Source organism: Phalangium opilio, unplaced genomic scaffold (genome assembly GCF_054372755.1).
Source record: "Phalangium opilio isolate 3A_F unplaced genomic scaffold, DU_Popi_V2 ptg000031l_1, whole genome shotgun sequence".
Classification (NCBI taxonomy): Eukaryota; Metazoa; Arthropoda; class Arachnida; order Opiliones; family Phalangiidae; genus Phalangium; species Phalangium opilio.
The window spans coordinates 3945938-3966102 of record NW_028324158.1 but is presented as its reverse complement, the minus strand read 5'-3'; the positions used below and the strand labels follow the sequence as shown (position 1 = coordinate 3966102).

Sequence of the window (20165 nt, the reverse complement as noted above, 5' to 3'; positions counted from 1 at the left end):
CTGTAAAAAAGTGGCGGCCGTGTCAAAGAGCATGGTCAATATTTGACTCTTGGAATACCTCAAAGAGCGCTTAAACGAGAGGGCTATGTTGTCAGTGGCAAAACAAAAAAAAAAAGAGAGAGAGAGAAGAGAAGACGAGGAAGAACAATTTTATTATTTTACATTTATTATTTTTATTTTTGATTGCTGCGCTCCCCTTATGAGGGAGCCGCCCTGATATTAAAGGGTGTATTTTTTCTTATACGGCAATAAAGAAACCTTGAAACCTCACTAATCACGTCACCTATTCTGCTCCCCTTCTTAATCCTCCTTACCCAAATTTTATTTTACTCGAAATTTTTGGAAATCTGGAAACAACGAGTCGACGTGCTTAAAAGGTGAATTTTCTTTGATTAATTATGGAATTAAATTTGAAATTTTGATACGAACTGTGAGAGTACACCAGTATGACAAAAGATACGGAGAATTGCGATGTACATTTGAACTTTAATCATTCTACATTTGACCAAGTTAATGGCCCAAGCAGTTCTATGACAGTGGTTAAGAAGAAGAACGATCGGTATTGTTCTATCAAAAACCCTTCTAATTCTAAACAAGACTCGGAACCTAATGAGTTACACGATGGTTCCGCTAATGATAAACGATTTAAAACTTGTGACGACTCTAAAGAGAACGAGCCAAAGCATTCAGTTTCAGTCTTGTCACAAATGAAAATGCACATGCGAAACAACGCTAGGAACCCCAAAGTTGAAATTCCAAGCACTTGTTCCAGTGTTCAAAATTGTTCCATAGTTACTGAAGATGAGTTTCCGTTGACACAAAAAGATTGCCTACACTCTACCAATGGAGAAGTGGATTTCTTTGGGTTGCCAACGACTGTCAGGGATTTATTTGAGGTTGATCGCGGAATCTATGAGCTTTATGGTAAATTTAAGGGGACATATTTCAGAATAGCTCCTGGTAGTCGTTCACTTTTCTTTCTATGTCTATTATATGTAAAACTGGATGTTATGGTGCAAACATTTTTCGGCGCAAATGTATATTTAAAAAGTTACAAGCGTTTTAGTCTTTGGCTTACGCAAAGGCTTAGAGGTCCATGTCGTTGGCTACAAAAGCAATTATAAGTAGAAAAAGGACCATACACGTATAGAGTAATTTCTTTCCCATATACGGCAACGTCATAACCCTCTATCTCTTACCTTAGTGATATCCCCCCTCCCCTTCCCTTCCGGGGCAAATAGTATTCTCTAGTACAAAGTTGCCCCTAACGTAGGGGATACACAGTTCACTCCCCCTCTCAACCGAAATTACTCTATAGGAGTCACAAAATAAGATCTCTGCAGACGAAAATAACCAATTAATTAGCTGGCACCTTTTCCAAAATATTCTCCTATTAATTAGCTGGCACCTTTTCCAAAATATTCTCCTATTAATTAGCTGGCACCTTTTCCAAAATATTCTCCTATTAATTAGCTGGCACCTTTTCCAAAATATTCTCCTATTAATTAGCTGGCACCTTTTCCAAAATATTCTCCTATTAATTAGCTGCCACTTTTTCCAAAATATTCTCCTATTAATTAGCTGCCACCTTTTCCAAAATACTATCCTATTAATTAGGTGCCACCTTTTCCAAAATATTTATATATTAGGTTTGGTTGGGTTTAGTTTTGTTATGCTAGGTTTGGTTTGGTTATTTTCGTCTGCAGAGATCTTAATTCGTGACTCCTATACGTGTATGGTCCTTTTTCCACTTATAATTGCTTCTTTAGCTTATGACATGGATCCCTAAGCTTTTGCGCACGCCAAAGAATTAAACGCTTGTAACTTTTTAAATAATCATTTGCGCCGATAAATTTTTGCGCCATAATTTTTTCATCCAATACTACATATATTAAACATAATTACATAAAAACAAAAGAGATCTGCTACCAGAAGCTATTCTGTAAAATTGCCATTTAAGGGTATAATTACGTGTGGGATTCCTAACTTTTCAATGTTTAAATTGAAATAGAATGGCAAAAAGAATGCTTGAACTTGCCCTCTGTTCTTGAGAGAAAGAATTTAATATACTGTTTGCCCACAAGTGGTGGTAAAACTTTAGTAGCGGAAATATTGATGATGAAGGAATTGTTGATCCATTCTAAGAATGTTATTTTTGTCTTACCCTACATTAGCATTGTTCAGGAAAAGGTTCGTTACTAATGCCAATGATTATGTTAATTTACATGATGAACAATAACTTACACTGTTAATTTTTTTACAGGTCCGATCCTTAGCGAACTTTGCGTTAAACCTTGATTTTTCAGTTGAGGAATACGCTGGTGGGAAAGGACAAATCCCACCCAGAAAACGTTTAAAGCGCAATACCATATTTGTGGCAACGATTGAAAAGGCTCACCTACTTATAAACTCTTTGTTTGAAAATAATCGTATCGATGAATTAGGGCTTCTTGTTGTTGACGAGGTTATTATTGGCCACTTGAAAAAGGGGCTGTCAATCTTAATGACAACAGCTCCCATTCAGGGTTCGTATCGAACTTGGATAACTGGGAAAAGCCAGGGATTTGGGAAAAGGCCAGGGATATGAATATTTTTGGAAAAATTCAGGGACAAGTTGTAGATTGCTTTTGGTCTATCAAATCTACTAGGCCATTGTGATCTTGCGGGCTCGTTGTGATGACGTGGGTTCGTTGTGATCTGATCATGTGGATTCACTGTGATCTAATAATGTGGATTCATTGTGGTCTGATAATGTGGATTCATTGTGGTCTGATAATGTGGATTCATTGTGGTCTGATAATGTGGGTTCATTGTGGTCTGATCGTGTGGATTCATTGTGATCTGATCAGGTGGATTCATTGTGGTCTGATCACGTGGATTCATTGTGGTCTGATCACGTGGATTCGTTGTGGTCTGATCACGTGGATTCATTGTGGTCTGATCACGGGGATTAATTGTGGTCTGATCACGTGGATTCGTTGTGGTCTGATCGTGTGGATTCATTGTGGTCTGATCGTGTGGATTCATTGTGATCTGATCACGTGGATTCGTTGCGATCTGATCGCGTGGATTCGTTGCGGTCTGATCGCGTGGATTCGTTGTGGTCTGATCGCGTGGATTCGTTGTGGTCTGATCGCGTGGATTCGTTGTGGTCTGATCACGTGGATTCATTGTGATCATCGGGTTCATTGTGTTAAGCGGCTAAAAATGATCAGGGATAAGTTTTTGATTTACAATATGAAAATTTCATATGAACCCAGTCATTTGACTCAATGCTTGAATGAAGAGAATTTTCCTGAACTCGAGCTCTTTTATTAGGATTGTCAGTCCCTTTAAAATATAATCTTGATTTAAAGACGCTGTAATTTTAATTGTAGCTTCATTTATTATGCGAAGGAGGTAGAAGAGGTTCTACCCTCGAAATTGCGTTAACCAAAATCAAATGCAAAGCCCGTAAGATTTAAATTTTATTAGTTTATTTCAAAGGACATAGAGTTTAATTGACATTTCTAATTACGTAGCTCATGTACATATAATTGGAATGAGCGCCACCTTAACTAATATCCCTGATTTAAAAGTGTTTTTAAATGCTGAACTTTACACGGGAAATTTCAGACCGGTATGTGTTGCGTAAAAAAAAAAAAAAAATCTAGCCTGCAGTGTTCCTTTAAAGGGATAGTAGCACGCAGAAACTATTTTTTTAATAGAATTTTTGAAAACAAGGGCTTTGATATGGAAATTTTTCAAGAAATTTCAGTTCATTAAAACCCCAGACGTGATTAACGAATGTTTTCCAATAGAAAATAGAATTATGACGTCATCTATTCTCCCCAAAAATGAAGGGCTGTGTTCTTATTTGACGTCACGTTTTTGAAATATTTTAGACTTCCAAAGAACAGAACTAACTTATTAAGCTAATTTTGAAATATTTAAATTTATCAAAACCTTATGATTGTTGAAATGCAACGCTACTAATGCTTTAAGCGCAATAAGGAATAATTATATTTAAGGAAAGCAGGAAGTCTTGATTTTTGCCTCTTCAAAAATTTATATGCATTCCTGGTACTGTTAAACATTTTGAAAATGCCATGATATTCTTAGGTTGAACTCAAGGAATTTTTGAAAATCGAGAATGAAATATTTGAAGTGAAATATAAACCACACTTGAAAGAGATCAAGTTTGTTACAAGCAAAGTTTTAAAACCAGAATCCAAGGTGTGTGTTTAAATTCATAAAATGTGAAGCGCATAACTTGAAGTAACCATACATCAACAAATTATCTAGTTTTTGAAAAACAGGGCCAGGCAAAACCGAGTTTTGGTTTCTACGATCTTAGGGGGTTATGACATTGAATTGAAATTTGCTCATAAAGACTAGAATTTGAGTAAGCATAGGCGAATACCAGTTTTTGACTGTCGAGACGAATATCGAATAGTGAAAAATTTTCTTATCGAATACCGAGACGAATAGTTGTTTGGGAACCGAATATCGAATAATTAGGCTTAACTTAAAATTGGCCTTATCGAATAGTTATCGAATAGTCAGAAATAGAAGGATTAATTAAAATCAATTTAAATTATATTTAGAATTTAGATGCGCTATAGAGTAGTAGCACTTTAGGCCTATTTTCCCATAGAAACTTATACATTAAAAAGTGTAACTGCCATTACTTTTTTAAAACATTTTTAGGGTTAATATTTTTGTTTTCTCGAATAGTTAATCGAATATTTAACGAATAGTTAATCGAATATTTAACGAATAGTTAGTCGAATGTTTAACGAATAGTAGGCCCGAATAGTAAAATTCACTATTCGATATTCGTTCGAATACCCGAAATGGGGCTTATCGAATATCGAGACGGTTATTCGTCTCGATATTCGATCGAGTTATTCGTGTTACTCGAGTATTCGCCCATGCTTAAATTTGAGCTATTTTTGAAAATTGCGAGAAACGTTTTTGAAAACTGCGAGAAAAATTGTTTTTGAAAATTTTGAGAATAGTTGTTTTCGAAAATTGCGAGAATAGTTGTTTTCGAAAATTGCGAGAAAAATTGTTTTCGAAAATTGCGAGAAAAGTTGTTTTTGAAAATTTTGAGAAAAATTGTTTTTGAAAATTTTGACAAAAATTGTTTTCGAAAATTGCGAGAAAAGTTATTTTCGAAAATTGCGAGAAAAGTTGATTTTGAAAATTGCGAGAAAAGTTGATTTTGAAAATTGCGAGAAAAGTTGATTTTGAAAATTGCGAGAAAAGTTGATTTTGAAAATTGCGAAAAAAGTTATTTTTGAAAATTGCGAAAAAAGTTATTTTTGAAAATTGCGAGAAACGTTGTTTTTGAAAATTGCGAGAAACGTTGTTTTTGAAAATTGCGAGACACGTTGTTTTTGAAAATTGCGAGAAACGTTGTTTTTGAAAATTGCGAGAAAGTTGTTTTTGAAAATTGCGAGAAACGTTGCTTTTGAATATTGCGAGAAACGTTGCTTTTGAATATTGCGAGAAAGTTGTTTTTGAAAATTGCGAAAGTTGTTTTTGAAAATTGCGAAAGTTGTTTTTGAAAATTGCGAAAAAAAAAGTTTTTGAAAATTGCGAAAGTTGTTTTTGAAAATTGCGAAAAAAAGTTTTTGAAAATTGCGAAAAAAAAAGTATTTGAAAATTGCGAAAAAAAAAGTTTTTGAATATTGCGAGTAAAGTTGTTGTTGAAAAGTGCCCCAATGCAAGTAATATTTTCAAATACGACCCAATGGAAGTAATAATTTGTTCAAAGATAAGTGATATTTGAATTTTTGAATATCAGTATAAAAATGGTAATTTACTTCAAGTTTTGAACTTCTCAAGAAATGGTAAACCATGTAATCCCTAAATTAATCATAAAATTAAACTTTTCTAGCAATTCAAATCGAGAGACCCTGACAGGCTGGTCCATCTACTATCAGAAATTTTGCCTTACAATTCCTGCCTTATTTTCTGTCCCACTAAAAAACACTGCGAAAACTTAGCCACATTTGTGATCAAAGAATTCCCCGATGGAATAATTGGTTACAAGAAAGAAAAGAAAATTGCCCTTTTAAGAACGCTAATAGAAGGGGGCAATGGCAAAATTTGCCCAGTTTTGAAAAAAACCATACCATATGGTGTAGCTTATCACCACAGTGGGCTAACCATGGAAGAAAGAGCTCTAATTGAAGAAGCTTATAGTGACGGAACTCTATGTTGTCTAGCTTGTACCTCCACATTAGCAGCTGGTGTTAACTTACCTGCTAAAAGGTTAGTTCAATACTTGCAATCACTTTTAAAGTGATTTAGCGCTTTTTTATGGCTGAAAATGTAAATCAACGAAGAGCTGACAATGGTGAATTTTATATATATCAGGGTTGCCACGGGTCAGGGAAAACCTGGAAAAGTCAGGGAATTTAAAAATGGGCCGAAAAGACATGGAATTTAAAAAATTTCAGCAAAGTCAGGGAATTTGATTTTATTGGGTAAAATTTCTGGGGATAAGTCTTTATTGAAAGAGTAATGAAAGTTTCTCCTCATCCTCTCTTAACACAGAGAACTGTAGAGCAATCCTTAAAAATGTCTAGAATTGTTTTTGTAAAGTAAATGCCTTTAAAAAAATCTCTTAAGACTGTTATTTATAGTTAAAATATTTCTTAATCATTTTGGTACAACAAACCTGCTGTAAACATTTACACTTTCGACCTAAAAAGGTCAGGGAAAATCTCAGGAAAAGGTCAGGGAAAATCTCAGAAAAAGGTCGGGGGAAAAATCTCAGAAAAAGGTCGGGGAAAAAATCTCAGAAAAAGGTCGGGGAAAAAATCTCAGAAAAAGGTCGGGGAAAAAAATCTCAGAAAAAGGTCAGGGAAAAATCTCAGAAAAAGGTCAGGGAAAAATCTCAGAAAAAGGTCAGGGAAAAATCTCAGAAAAAGGTCAGGGAAAAATCTCAGAAAAAGGTCAGGGAAAAATCTCAGAAAAAGGTCAGGGAAAAATCTCAGATAAAGGTCAGGGAAAAATCTCAGATAAAGGTCAGGGAAAAATCTCAGAAAAAGGTCAGGGAAAAATCTCAGAAAAAAGGTCAGGGAAAAATCTCAGAAAAAGGTCAGGGAAAAATCTCAGAAAAAGGTCAGGGAAAAATCTCAGAAAAAGGTCAGGGAAAAATCTCAGAAAAAGGTCAGGGAAAATCTCAGAAAAAGGTCAGGGAAAATCTCAGAAAAATGTCAGGGAAAATCTCAGAAAAATGTCAGGGAAAATCTCAGAAAAATGTCAGGGAAAATCTCAGAAAAATGTCAGGGAAAATCTCAGAAAAATGTCAGGGAAAATCTCAGAAAAAGGTCAGGGAAAAATCTCAGAAAAAGGTCAGGGAAAATCTCAGAAAAATGTCAGGGAAAATCTCAGAAAAATGTCAGGGAAAATCTCAGAAAAATGTCAGGGAAAATCTCAGAAAATGGTCAGGGAAAATCTCAGAAAAATGTCAGGGAAAATCTCAGAAAAATGTCAGGGAAAATCTCAGAAAATGGTCAGGGAAAATCTCAGAAAAATGTCAGGGAAAATCTCAGAAAATGGTCAGGGAAAACATGGAAAAGTCAGCGAATTTGGTTCTGAAAATTCAGTGGCAACCCTGTGATATATATATCCCGTAAGTGTGTGTTGAACCTTCCGCGCATGCTTGTCCTACCAAGCAATGTAATTCGTACTTATTATTGTCTTCCTCTTTCAATAAATTATTTTATGACCATGTTAATCAAACTTTTTCACTGCGTAATATAGTGTCCCATTAATAATAACATCAGCCTGATGCATAAATTTCCTTCTTTATCCCCAAAATCATACCATTGCGCGATGTTAATTTACATTTTGTCAGTGCCTTCCAAAGTGCTATGCTAAAGTATCATAGGATAACTTATGTTTTGACTTTTGGTTTTGTATCGCAGGGTTATTATTCGGGCTCCATACGTGGGTATGAATTGGATCTCCGCTATTCAATATAAGCAAATGGTTGGACGGGCTGGTAGAGCTGGTTTGGATACGTCAGGGGAGAGTTACCTGATGGTCAAACCCGAGGAAGCCAAAATGGTTGAAAATATTTTACAGTCGACTTCTGAAGCTTCGCAGAGCACTTTGTTTGATAATAATAAAGAAGGGTTCAATAATTTTGTACTCAACTTGGCAGGTTTACAGGTAAGTTACTGCAGTGTTTACCGAGTAAATACACGCGTAAAATATTTTAAAATGATCCTTAATAATCTTATCGGAGCCCTTTCATCAATATGCTTATTTAAGCATCAATATTTAAGCCCCATAAGAATTTATTGCGTGGTTTCTTCATGATAACATTCCTTACTAATAATACCAAGGGCATACCAGCACTAATACCATAACCACAGAGGAAGTCTCAACCTTAGCCTTGCTTGAACCCGAACTCGATTTTCTCTCTACTTTTCACAAACCAACCGCTTGGCGTCGATCTTCATGATCTTTTTTACACATTTCTCTTTGGTCTCTACCATAAGTTTGCTTGCCACTGACGTAGGTTCGGAGGAATAGAGCTATTTCATTTGTGATGTGAGTGCCAAGGTAAAACGTCACGGGCTTAGCTTTGGCAGTGCATGGCCATGTTTAGTGCCGCTTTGGTTCTATGGGCAAATAGCATGGGTGACGTACGTCACACTATGGCTTCTGAGGTAGCTCTATAGACCCAAAAGTAAAGTAAGCTGGTCACATGTACAAGTAGTGAAGGCAAATCGAAAATGAATTCAGCGCCAACTAGTTAACAAATAGATAATAGAAATTTATATTGGTTAAGTGACACCCTTTGAAAGAACGAATGCTTTAGACTCGTGCGACCATTTTGTGAGTGGTCTGTCGCTAAACCTAATTATTAAACAGTTCTAACTCTGCTTATGAAACGGCGAGTTGGGGTATACCATAATCTAACACTTTTATTAGATAATGACAAGAAGTTATATCAGTATCTCAGAGAGAAGGTATAAGATGCCTTTGTATTCGCGCGCCATAGTCCCAGTCCCCTTTTCAAAATACAAGGGGGGACGTAAAAGGAGGCGCCGGGCTATTTCGCCTCTCCTCAGTCAGAAAATATGACTGTAATTTTCGTCACTCGCGTCGTCGCGCTGACGTGAGTTTTCAAGAACCAATGAGATGCTGGTTGTAATTTAGAGGCGGGGATTGACTCCGGACCTACGTTTGGACTGGAGATAAAGCTGGAAATCTGGCGAATTTATACCTTCTCTCTGAGATACTAGATATAACTTCTTGATAATGTGGTTAATTTTATAACCCCTTATCGAGTATTTACCATGGTCGTAATTTTATATCTTAGCTGGCGTCTTCAAAAGAAGAAATTGAAAATCTTGCCAGTCAGACACTTTATGCCATACAAAATCCATCCAAAGCTATATCCAATTCAGTCAATGAAGCTATTTCGGGATTAATTCATTCTGGTCACTTATCCTTAAAGGATAATATATTGAAAGCGACCAATTTAGGAATCGCAACTTTTAAAAGTAAGAATTATGAAAAGGTCAAATAATTTCTAGTGCGAAAAAAAAGCTCTGTAGAAAACCTCACAGCATGTTATCGATACTTTATCGCAACTTTATCTGTATTACAGGTGGTCTTGATATTGACTTGACTTTAACGGTACTTAGAGACTTGAAAAAAGCTCAAAATTGTTTATCGTTAATAACACACCTCCACTTATTGTTTATTGTTACACCGTATGAATTAATGAGTTCTATACCCGTTGAAAATTACACGTACTCAAATGCCGTGAGTATATTTTTCACGCTGCATAACTTCTATGGTGTCTACAAGGTTGGATTGAATGTAGTTAATTGAAATCCAATAGTATACGGCACCTAGATTAAGTTCGAGTTGCTTTTTCCTACCTTTGTCTAGAGTTTTATACCAAAGGTCTCACAAGCAACTTATAAGCCTATACTTAAAATTCTTTCTCAATCTTTTTATTTGAATAGTCGTTAACCTAATTCTGAATTTGAATACAGCTTTCCAAGTTAACGAAAGATGAGCAAAACACGGCGAAAATTATAGGGATTCCCGAGTCTTACGTTTTTCAACTAATGTCAGGAAGAACTACTCAAGTATGACGCAAACATAATTTCTTTTTGGTTTTAGGGTGTTAATAGATCTGTGTGGATTTATAAAAGTAGTATTTCAATTATTTTTGCCATTTCTCATTGAAATGTTTTCGGAAAATTAAGGCAGATTGGGTGTACGACGGACTTGTGAATATTGCTAAATAGTCCGTGTATGTAGTTCCCCACCTTCACCTTCACCCTCTCATATTTCTCGGGAATGTTACAACGTCGCGTTGTGGTTCAAAGTTTATTACTTGGTTTTTAGAATTTCTTCTTTGCAAATTCTATTTCCATCAATTGCCGACACGTGTTTGTTTGTGTGTTAGTATGTGAATTTTTGTTATATAATACATTTGGTTCCTCAACATGTTAAGTGGGGCGAGCAATACATGGAAGAGGAAGGCATACTTACCTTCCCGCATTGCCATGCAATTGACCAGTACGAAAAAACAAACTTTCAGGGGCACGCCTCTATGCTGTATAATATTTCTCACGTCACGAACAACCACTAGAGGCAGCCCAAGCTCACTGCCTGTAAGAGACTAGCCAACTCTAGCGGTGTCCCCTGAGGGAAATGGTCCAGTATAGAGGCTTGCCCCTGGTACTTTTCTCCCTGCATTGGTCTATTTTGATAAGAATATCATTATGCCTAATACATCCGTGGCGACACATTTTACCCGAACGTGAAAATTTGGACGCTAGTTGGCATTCGCATTCAACCTTTACTTTGCAAAATATCAAAGCGAAAATATTCCAGTGGTGTGAGAGTCCCGTTTTTTCGGTTTCGAGCCGAGTCCGAGTATCGAAACTAATTTCTTATCGAGTATCGAGCCGAGTCTCAAAAATACTTTCGAGTATCGAGTATTTAGATAGGTCAAATTTTGGTTCTTTCGAGTAATTATCGAGTCTCAAATATTGACTTGTCGAGTAGCAATTTTGTAAATTTCTTGAAAATATTGAAGATGTTCAATTATCTAATATCGAACTAGTTCAAAAAGATTGTTAGTGATCAATTAAACATTGAACAGGTGATTTTCAAAATAAATGATCATGAACTCATCGTCTGCTATAGTTATAAGCCTCGGATTCGAGTATTTGTCGAGTATTTAAGATGTTAAAAAGCTACTTGAATCTGTCTCGAGTATCTCAATGTGTTGTTATCGAGTATCGAGTCGAGTACTCGCACACCCCTGAAATATTCACCCCTTTTTTATTATAGACAAAAGTACCTACTCGAATTAAAATTTACAACTTGCAAGTTGGAAACTAACCCTTTTAGTCGATACTCCATTGTTATCACTCGCATAAAATGTTAGAAAATTGTGCCTGGCATTATATGAGATGATTGAACATTAACGTATAGTTAACCACAATGTATGCCTTTATTTTATAAGGAAGTTGATAAACAAGTCGCTCATCGATTCTATTTGACGCTAATCATTTACGATTTATGGAATCAAAACACCGTATGGCAAGTTGCTCAAAAATTCAATATTCATCGTGGACTTGTATGTTCACTACTATCCAATGCCTCGGCCTTTGGTTCCGCCCTCTTGAGGTTTTGTCAGGTAGAAATGTTTTCCCTGAACATAGGATTATTAAAATTACTTATTGTCAACCAACAATGTTGAGATTGTGCTTGTGTTTTTCAGGAAATCAAGGAACTGTGGCCTTTTGTTGATCTATTTCCCAATTTCCTTAAACGACTGTATTACTGTTGCGAACCTGATTTAATTGAACTTTTGGAATTGCCTTGCGTCAAACAAGCAAGAGCTAGACAATTATCGGCTGCTGGTTTTAAGTCTTTAACGGACATTGCCAAAACAACCGGTCGACTACTGTCCGATAAAATTGACAATTTACCAGTGCGTGTTGCGAATGAAATGGTAGCTGCCGCTAAAATGATAGTGAAGGAAAAAGCCGATGCTTTGCGCGAAGAAGCCGATGAAATGGTCATCGGTTTAGAGAACATGTCAGAGTAATATATTGAGAAGATATACGTCATCCATGGAATTCTGTTAAAATTGTTAAGGATTGTGTATAATAGTTCAAAGGGAAGTCAACATGTAAAGTAATAAATATTTCAAATTGCAATTAAATCTCTAATTAGAATATTAAAGTAGGAACGAGTAATTAAGAATATACTATAGGCCAAACTGAAGCAGAAGGCTTGAGGCTAAAGAATTCTATTGAAAGAATAGTACCACCAATAGAATTCTTTACCACATCGTCTGTTTCGTATGTGGCCTAACGTTTAGGTTCCAGTAAGTTAAGTTCCAATTTGTAATATTTATTATTTTATGTATTCTTTCGAATAAAAGTTTGGAAATTATGTTGTGAACCTCCGATTTAAAAAAAAAATACTAACAAAATTTTTGTAAGAAATTGTTTTATTGTATTTTTCTTAGTTTCACTATTTTTATAGAAACAAATAAATTATATTACGCTGTTTTTCTTCTTTTTCATAAATTAACATATTTACAAACAATTGAATGACTGGTTCACTTTTAGTGTATTCTGTTTGCGTTGATCAAAAGGGTTCTTTGATTTTCGCCTTGTTGGGCCATGAGTTTCACTCGATTCGCCCATGTGTAAGGCATTTGAGGTGGTGTGTAACCAACTGGTAGGTTGTAAACAGCCATGAATGGCGTGTTGTAAGCTTCGGTCATTTTGTGGTTGAACAGTACTGTCATGGTTAACAACAGGACTAAAGTTGAGCAATTTGATTTGAAATTCTATGAAAATAAAGAGTTTTAATCAAACTTAAAAGGCACAGCATTATTACACAGAATGAATTTTAATCAAAAAATGCTTGAAAGCTAGAATAACTCGCGTAATTTACCACGAATCTACTTTTAAATTTCTTTATGTTAACTCGACATGGTAAACAACAAGCATTCAAAAATCGTAACACCCCTGAATGATTTATTTTGTTATACGCTTAAAATAGTGAATATCACTTCGCGGCTGACGAACTATTTTTTTTGTCATTACTATTAGAAAATCAAAATCTTCCTGACATGGTAACTCAACTTATGTTATTTTCAATTTATTTAGCTCAAATCTTGCATACGTGTACAACAAGTTCTCTAGTTCATCATTGATATGTTTTTTCAGTAAATTCACCACCATCCTTCAAAATGGTTACCCACGACATATTGTGCTAGGGTCAGACTCATTTCTAGGGGGACACGAAGTTCACGAACAGTGGTTTTTGGCTTCGGTTTAAGCAAATAAAAAACTTTTCAATTATATCGGGTACTCGAAAGAAAGTTCGAATTATTCTCTCTTAAAACGATTAGTCTATTCGTAAATCGAAAAATTTGTACAAATACTTTACTTTTTAAAGAATTACCGTATAATGAGACTTGTTAATTCATCGAAACTTATCTCGACATAAAACATTTACAACATAAACTCAAAGCGTAAAATGATTTAAATAAGATAGAATAAATGTAAAAAATGTTAATGATTAAGTAATTTTTTGAAATATTAAACTACGACTAGAGCAGCTTTAACACTAGACAATTTTAAACAGTTTTGGAAAGGTCTAACCCATTTTTATAAATAGTGCATTTTTTCATCAAAGATCTTTGTGGTTAGCAGGAAAATTTTTACATTATGACTTTTTAAAAACTGTTTTAAACGGGTATAAATTGCCCAGTGTAAACGCGGCTCAAATATTTGATAATATTAGAATTTTTCATAATTTGTTTTCAAATTAGTATTAGAACTCACTTTTTTTTAATCATTAAATATTTTTGAATTACCGTCAGTCTCTAAAATATCAAATTCGATCCATTTTTCGATTAATCGATTCTAAACTAGTGAATAGGGTAATATTTTTTTTATCGAATATTCTCACACTTATAGTAATTTTATAATATTATTTTGTCTAAGTTTTCGAACACATAGAAAGTGGACAATAGTTTAAATTAAACAATACACAAAAAGGTTAAATTAGGATATTTTCACTTACCATATTCGAAAATAACGGGCGGTTTACAAACTTGTCCGGAATCACTTTATGCTTGTTTTAAAATCCAAAATAAGTATGCATCGTTATCGACGCAGGTAACGGGTTTAAATAGAAATCAAGGAAGGTCAAAGAGCGATAGAAATTATATAGAAAAGAGGCCACTTATTGGCACTGGCTTTCCCAGGGTCTGTTATAAATTTGTTGTTCCACAACAGGTCTTGGAGATTATAAAAATTCTAAATTCTTGGTCTGGCGGTAGTTCATCTCTCGTTTGAAAAAAACATATTCATGCCACAAACACGCGCTGCTTAATGGGTGTCAAGGGCATTTAGTCTCGGGTTTTCTCAAGTTTTATTGATAATTTCATTAAAAGGTTATTGAGAGCTGATCATGAAAGCTGCCTTATGTTGCGTTTTGTAATACGGTATACTTAAACAAGGACTAAATGGGAGGGATTGCGATCTAATTTTACTACAATAGGATAATGTAATAGCAATAGCGAATAATATCCTAGCTCCATTTACTTTTGATATTTTAGAAAAAAATAATTTTAAAGAATAATTTCTGGATTTGCAACGTACGATAAATGGAACACGCCCTTATAATCCTTGTTCCAAAAAAAGAAGAGTGAAGTCTTTGATAAAGTTTATGGGAGGGGCGTCAATGTGTTTTGATGCCAAAAATATGGTATTGGGAACTTTTGACGGTCAGGTACAGAGGAAGGTTGGCATTTGGTACTAGGGTACTAGTCTACCCGGAATTTTATAATAGATTACATTATGTTCTATTAATTCGTAATTTACATTTAAGTGTGCTGGAATTTGAATATTTCCAACGTATTTTCACTAACTAGTACCAGTGCTAATGTTCTTGCCTACACCACAACTTCGTAGAAGATAATCTTCTACCAACACTGAAAATTCCAACCAATACACAACTTTCGTGTCAAGGGAAATGTTAAACGCTCGTCATATAGGGGGACTGAGACACTGGATTCCGATTGCGTTTGTTGTTGTTGCGTACAATTTCGGAACAAATGGAGTTGACTATCCACAGAACTGACTGAGAAGCTATCATGCAATTATCCAATTATGTTACTGGTTTTATTTATATTTCGTTCAATGGAAATTAGAAGAGACGACGAATTCCTGTCAGAAAAACGTTGATAAAAGTTGAGGAACATTTTTACCGCCACTTATTAATTGTGATTAGAGGATCAGAATTGTATGTCGGGCACCGAGTGCTAAAATAGGAGTAGTAGCACATGACTGTAGTCATTTTATTATTCTTTTATTTTTATAACATCGGCTTTTGTTCAACATTTCATGAACTGGTTGTGTTAAAAGAAAACATGTCTGCAGAATTATATAATACTTCTCTTCGAGAGAAGTGTACAACAAAGCGGGGTAATTGTAACAGTTGTAGAATTCACCCCACGGTGTGATGCCCATCTGAAGTTTGATGAGCATGACAGCAAACAGAAAGGGTGAGCCTGGGAAGAATCATGTTACATAACTAAAGCATTAAGAGGATACAGACTGCCATCCTTCTTCTATTATCGCCTTCTGATGTCTGGTTGTGTGACTAGTACTATAGACCGCTGACTTATGGAAGCAAAATGATTCCCCCCCCCAGAAGACGGATTGCGCTTCCAAATGATATCCAAGGCTTTTACCTTGGATTAGAAAAATAAGTGAAAGAGAAGACAAGTTCTTTTTATAAACAACAATATGTGTTTAATTTGTTTAGTTTTTTACATAGCACGTATACAAAGATGATTTTGGTCTATGACACGTTTGATAGTGGGTATAAAAATAGATGGGGGTTGTTTTTGAGAAGAAAGTGTTTTTTGATTATCGCAACCGAATATCCCACTTTGCCGTCTGAAAGAGTGATAAATATAAATAGTTCTTCCAGTGGTTAATTAAGAAAGACGTCGGTGTGCTTTAAGTATCCCCCTGCGACTACAGAACGACACGATGGCGAGTTCTGCACGTTAACCTATCTAGAAAGAGAATGGCCAAGGTGAGACCTCTGTGTGATTTCACAGCAAGAGATTATAATTTACCTTTTACTGAGGACAGTCTCAGCTTATTTGTGGTATCCGTAAGAAGTGAGACCAGCTCCGTAACCGAGAACAGCGCCGGACTTGACTGGGGCAGCGGCGTAAGCGGCGACTGGGGCAGCAGCGTAAGTGGCGACTGGGGCAACAGCCTTGGCAACACCGACTCCATATCCGAGACCAGCTCCGTATCCAAGACCGGCTCCGTAGATACCGGATCCAAGACCGTATCCGACAGCGGCTGGGGCGGCGTAGCTAGCGTAGGCTGGGGCAGCCTTGACGACGGTTTGTTGGGCGTAGACGGCTTGGGGAGCATAGGCGAGTGGGGCCTTAACGGCGGCAACAGCTGGGGCAGCGTAACCGTAAGAAGCGATGGCTGGGGAGGCATATCCGTAGGCGGCGACTGGGGCCTTGGCGACTCCGTAGGCGAGAGCTGGTTGAGCGGCGTAACCGTAAGCGGCGACTGGGGCCTTGGCAACTCCGTAGGCGAGGGCTGGTTGAGCGGCGTATCCGTAAGAAGCGATGGCTGGGGCGGCGGCGTATTTAGCGACTCCGACTCCGTAAGAGGCGAGAGCGGGTTGGGCGTATCCGTAAGTGGCGACTGGGGCCTTGATGGCAGCTACGGCTGGGGCGGCGTAGGTGGCGTAAGCGGGGGCGGCCTTGACGACGGTTTGTTGAGCGTAGATGGCGGGTTGAGCAACTTTAGCGACTCCGTAAGAGGCGATGGCGGGAGCGGCGAGTCCGTAACCCAAAGAGGATCCGTAGATTCCGGCTCCGTATCCACCATAGGCGAGTGGGGCCTTGGCGACGACTGGGGCAGCGGCGTAAGTGTGGGTGGCGAGAGCTGGAGCAGCCTTCAATAGGGCGGGTTGGGCGGCGTATCCGTAGGCTGGGGCAGCGGCGTAAGACACGGATCCGTAGGTCTCAGAGGTCTCCAAATCATCCTTTTGGTCCTTCTTCTCTTCGGCAAAAGAGAGAGCGAGGAGTCCGAAGACGAGGAGCTGAAATAAAACAAATATTGGTTATAGAGCACAACAGAAAAAACAATACACTAATTAAAGGCCTCTTTGACCCACGAAGAGCTTGATTGCCATGAATTGCCGAAGCACAGCGCGTCATTTCATGGCTCAACCCACGAATCAATCTCAAAACTTTTCAATTTGAACGGTAAACCCTTATGCTAAGTTCCGCGGGCCAGTTTTACTTTCACTAAACTTTTCATTCCAAAACCAAGTAACCGTAGGCAAAGGGCTAGCAGTCTTGGTCAGTTAATAATGCCCAAGTACTTGCCAATGTCATGGATTTTTTTTTGGTAACAATTCTGATTATTATTCAAAATATTGAAAATTTTATCTATATAACTAAACTACGGTGCTTTTCTCACATATTTTATTCAAATGAAAGTAAACTAAACTAAAAAACTCTCTACTTTAGCGATGGAGCATTTGCTATTCCGTTTTCAAAACGAAGAATCTTGAATTTCAAGATACAAGAATCAACATTTCGCACTCTTGTATCTTTTTCGACTCTTATTTGCAAAGTACACGGTCTTATTTGGTACTCAGCTCCAAAATCATTGGTTTTGCAAAAGATTATTACTATCCTTATTAATTTTCCGAATATCCTGGTCCCTGGCGAACCACCGAATTGAACCGAAGGCAATGTTTAATCCATGATACTTACAGCTTTAAAGTAAGCCATTTCGATTTCTTAGAGTGAAGTAGTGGACTGTTTGAAGTAAAACGATTGAATGATTGTTTCGGACAGTGTCGGCTTCCTTTTATAAGGGACTGGCGCTATACACGAGAAAAGGGGTAGCGTATCTTATTCCAAAGAGACCCACGTGTTCCCCCTTTCGTTTACCATTTCTTATTTTTTTTTCTTATTCCATTTTGTTTTTGGCTTTTCAAAGGGGCGTTTTTTCTTTCTAATGCCCCCAAGCGGGGTTTTCGGAAACTTCTCTAGTGATCTACTTTCGCTTTCTTACTATACCGAGAAGGAATAAATTGGAAAATCCATTCCGAGAGACTAAGTGAGACCACTTTCTCTCAATTTTATGGCGACCCACCCCACTTGACTATACACCCCTCTGAATCATTTTTTTTTCTTCTTCCCCAATTTTGTATTTCGGATAATCAACTTGAAGTCGGGTATTGTAGAGTCTGTCCTAAAATCGCCAAGGTGTGTTTGACTTTATATTCGCTACCATTTTGATCCGCGAACGTTTTGCCTTACGTACGTTCCAGTTTCTATTATTTTTTCTTAGTTTTCTTTTAGCTCTTGTTAATTTTATTTTACTTACTCCACCTCAATACACTTTTGCGTCATCTATAAAGAGTTTATGAGTTTGTATAACTAGCGTTTAAAGTTCTCACGAGGGTGGGGTTTTTCGGTCATCTACTAATAATAGTTTTAGTTTTTGTATCTATTTAATTGTTGATAATTTAGGGCGTATGGGATTAAATAGTTGGTTAGATTTGATCTAGTTTTCATAACTGGCCTATTATCGACCTGAAAACACATTTATGTTCTTTTTTTGAATGAAAAACGTTTACAATTATGAGAAGCTAAGCTAGCTCCTTCATTGGCTTAACGATTTGCCATTTTAGAGAATCTGTGTTTGTAATAAGCGCTTCATGACGCGATAGGTGACGTAAGTTTGGTCTAACTAGCTGACATTCGACGTTAATATTATTATGTGAATTGGTTCAATTCTGTTTGTAGTTTCAGTGAAAATAAAAAACTTCATCAGACGTTATAATATAAAATTAGAGGATTAAAATTAAACACAAGTGAAAGTGAAATAAAAGTTAAACATAAGTTAAATTCTCTTACACTTGTTTTTTTTTCGCGTCTAAAATCTTTTATTTCACTCGACCTTAATATTTTTATGTGAATTGGTTTAATTCTTTTTGTAGTTTCGGTGAAAATTCCAAAACTTCATCAAATATCAGACGTTATAATATAAAATTAAAGGATTAAATTTAAACACAGATCTAAGTGAAGTAAAATACAATCACAAAGTTAAACCCTCTTACACTTCATTTTTCTTCGTCTAAAATCATTTATTTCACTCAACCTTTGGCCTATAATTGCATAAACAAATTGCATTCTAAGAAAATCGAGGTTTTACTTCACATTTTTTGTATTCGTCTAGCATAATCACGATTGATATATTGGCATACAATTAGAATAAAATAAATTAAAATGGGTGGACAGTGTATATTTAATGTTAATCACAACTTTTGAAAACATAGACCACACACTATCTGTAATTAAATAAAATATATGAAACTATATGAAATAATCACATGCTCCAAATATGAAATTAATTGTTTCGAATTTTTATTTTGTAATAATTATAAAATGCTGGTGTCATCTAGGTAATTTTATCAATTTCGACTTCCACTTTGTCATATTCACTCGATACCAATTAATCTACATCTCCCAACTCAGAAAAGATAGGCGTGCCGTTTTTTGATGAATATAATTCTAGACAAATTCGCCCAAAGTTTTCTTCACGAACTACCTTGAACTGAATCCCCACAGAGGTTTTAAATCCGTTATATCTGATTTTCATAATGCTTCTTTTGGGTTTTTTTCATAGCGAGCCCGCATGTGCAAGTCGGGTCGGGGTGCGTTTGGGTTTCTGTAGAAAATATTAGAATCATGTATGGGTGTCTCCCGGCGGATCCACGCCTATGGATAATGCCTCATGTTATAGTTATCTTTAGAAAAAATATTACGTTTTTAATCGTATTAAGTCGTAACTAGCACCGAAGTGATTTTTATATGAGGAGTTTCAGTAGGCGGATAAATACAATGGTTCGCTTTATACCTACGCGTATGAAATATATAAATAATCCTGCTTATAATTCGAGGGACTAATCACTCTCGGTTCCCCTGAACAACGACTGCGGGTTACTTAGCACTGTCAAGGATGGGCTTTTAAAGATATTGTACAGTCAAAAATACAGGAGCAGAATTGGCCCCTTCCTTGTTTTACCGCTGTCAT

The 20165-nt window shown here is 36.4% G+C and overlaps 2 protein-coding genes across 3 annotated transcripts; one reads left to right on the top strand and one right to left on the bottom strand.

The window, feature by feature from the left end:
* Positions 1 to 356: 356 nt before the first annotated feature.
* mus301 (mutagen-sensitive 301) lies at positions 357 to 12560 on the top strand. Its single transcript, XM_089869592.1, has 13 exons — positions 357 to 924; positions 2012 to 2190; positions 2264 to 2464; positions 3378 to 3453; positions 3522 to 3619; positions 4102 to 4215; positions 5885 to 6261; positions 7926 to 8172; positions 9332 to 9515; positions 9623 to 9780; positions 10017 to 10112; positions 11504 to 11677; positions 11762 to 12560. Exons 1-13 carry the CDS (start codon positions 447 to 449, stop codon positions 12089 to 12091), a joined length of 2712 nt encoding a protein of 903 aa, XP_089725718.1. The 5' UTR covers positions 357 to 446; the 3' UTR covers positions 12092 to 12560.
* A 3238-nt stretch (positions 12561 to 15798) lies between these two features.
* Positions 15799 to 18220, bottom strand: LOC149690097 (uncharacterized). 2 transcript variants are annotated; one of them, XM_089869605.1, is made up of 3 exons: positions 17834 to 18220; positions 16157 to 17151; positions 15799 to 16089 (listed from the first exon to the last, which is right to left on the bottom strand). In XM_089869605.1, exons 1-2 carry the CDS (start codon positions 17849 to 17851, stop codon positions 16180 to 16182), a joined length of 990 nt encoding a protein of 329 aa, XP_089725731.1. In that variant the 5' UTR covers positions 17852 to 18220; the 3' UTR covers positions 15799 to 16089; positions 16157 to 16179. The 2 variants fall into 2 exon arrangements, with proteins under 2 accessions (XP_089725731.1, XP_089725730.1); XM_089869604.1 differs by having other exon boundaries at positions 15799 to 16093; positions 17834 to 18219.
* Between the last annotated feature and the right edge of the window lie 1945 nt (positions 18221 to 20165).

Coding starts and splice junctions, on each gene's coding strand:
- mus301 (XM_089869592.1), top strand. CDS start 447: ATGACAAAAGATACGGAGAATTGCGATGTACATTTGAACTTTAATCAT. Junction 3,454..3,521: donor CAAAATCAAATGCAAAGCCC/GTAAGATTTAAA, acceptor CTAATTACGTAG/CTCATGTACATATAATTGGA. Junction 4,216..5,884: donor TTTTAAAACCAGAATCCAAG/GTGTGTGTTTAA, acceptor AAACTTTTCTAG/CAATTCAAATCGAGAGACCC.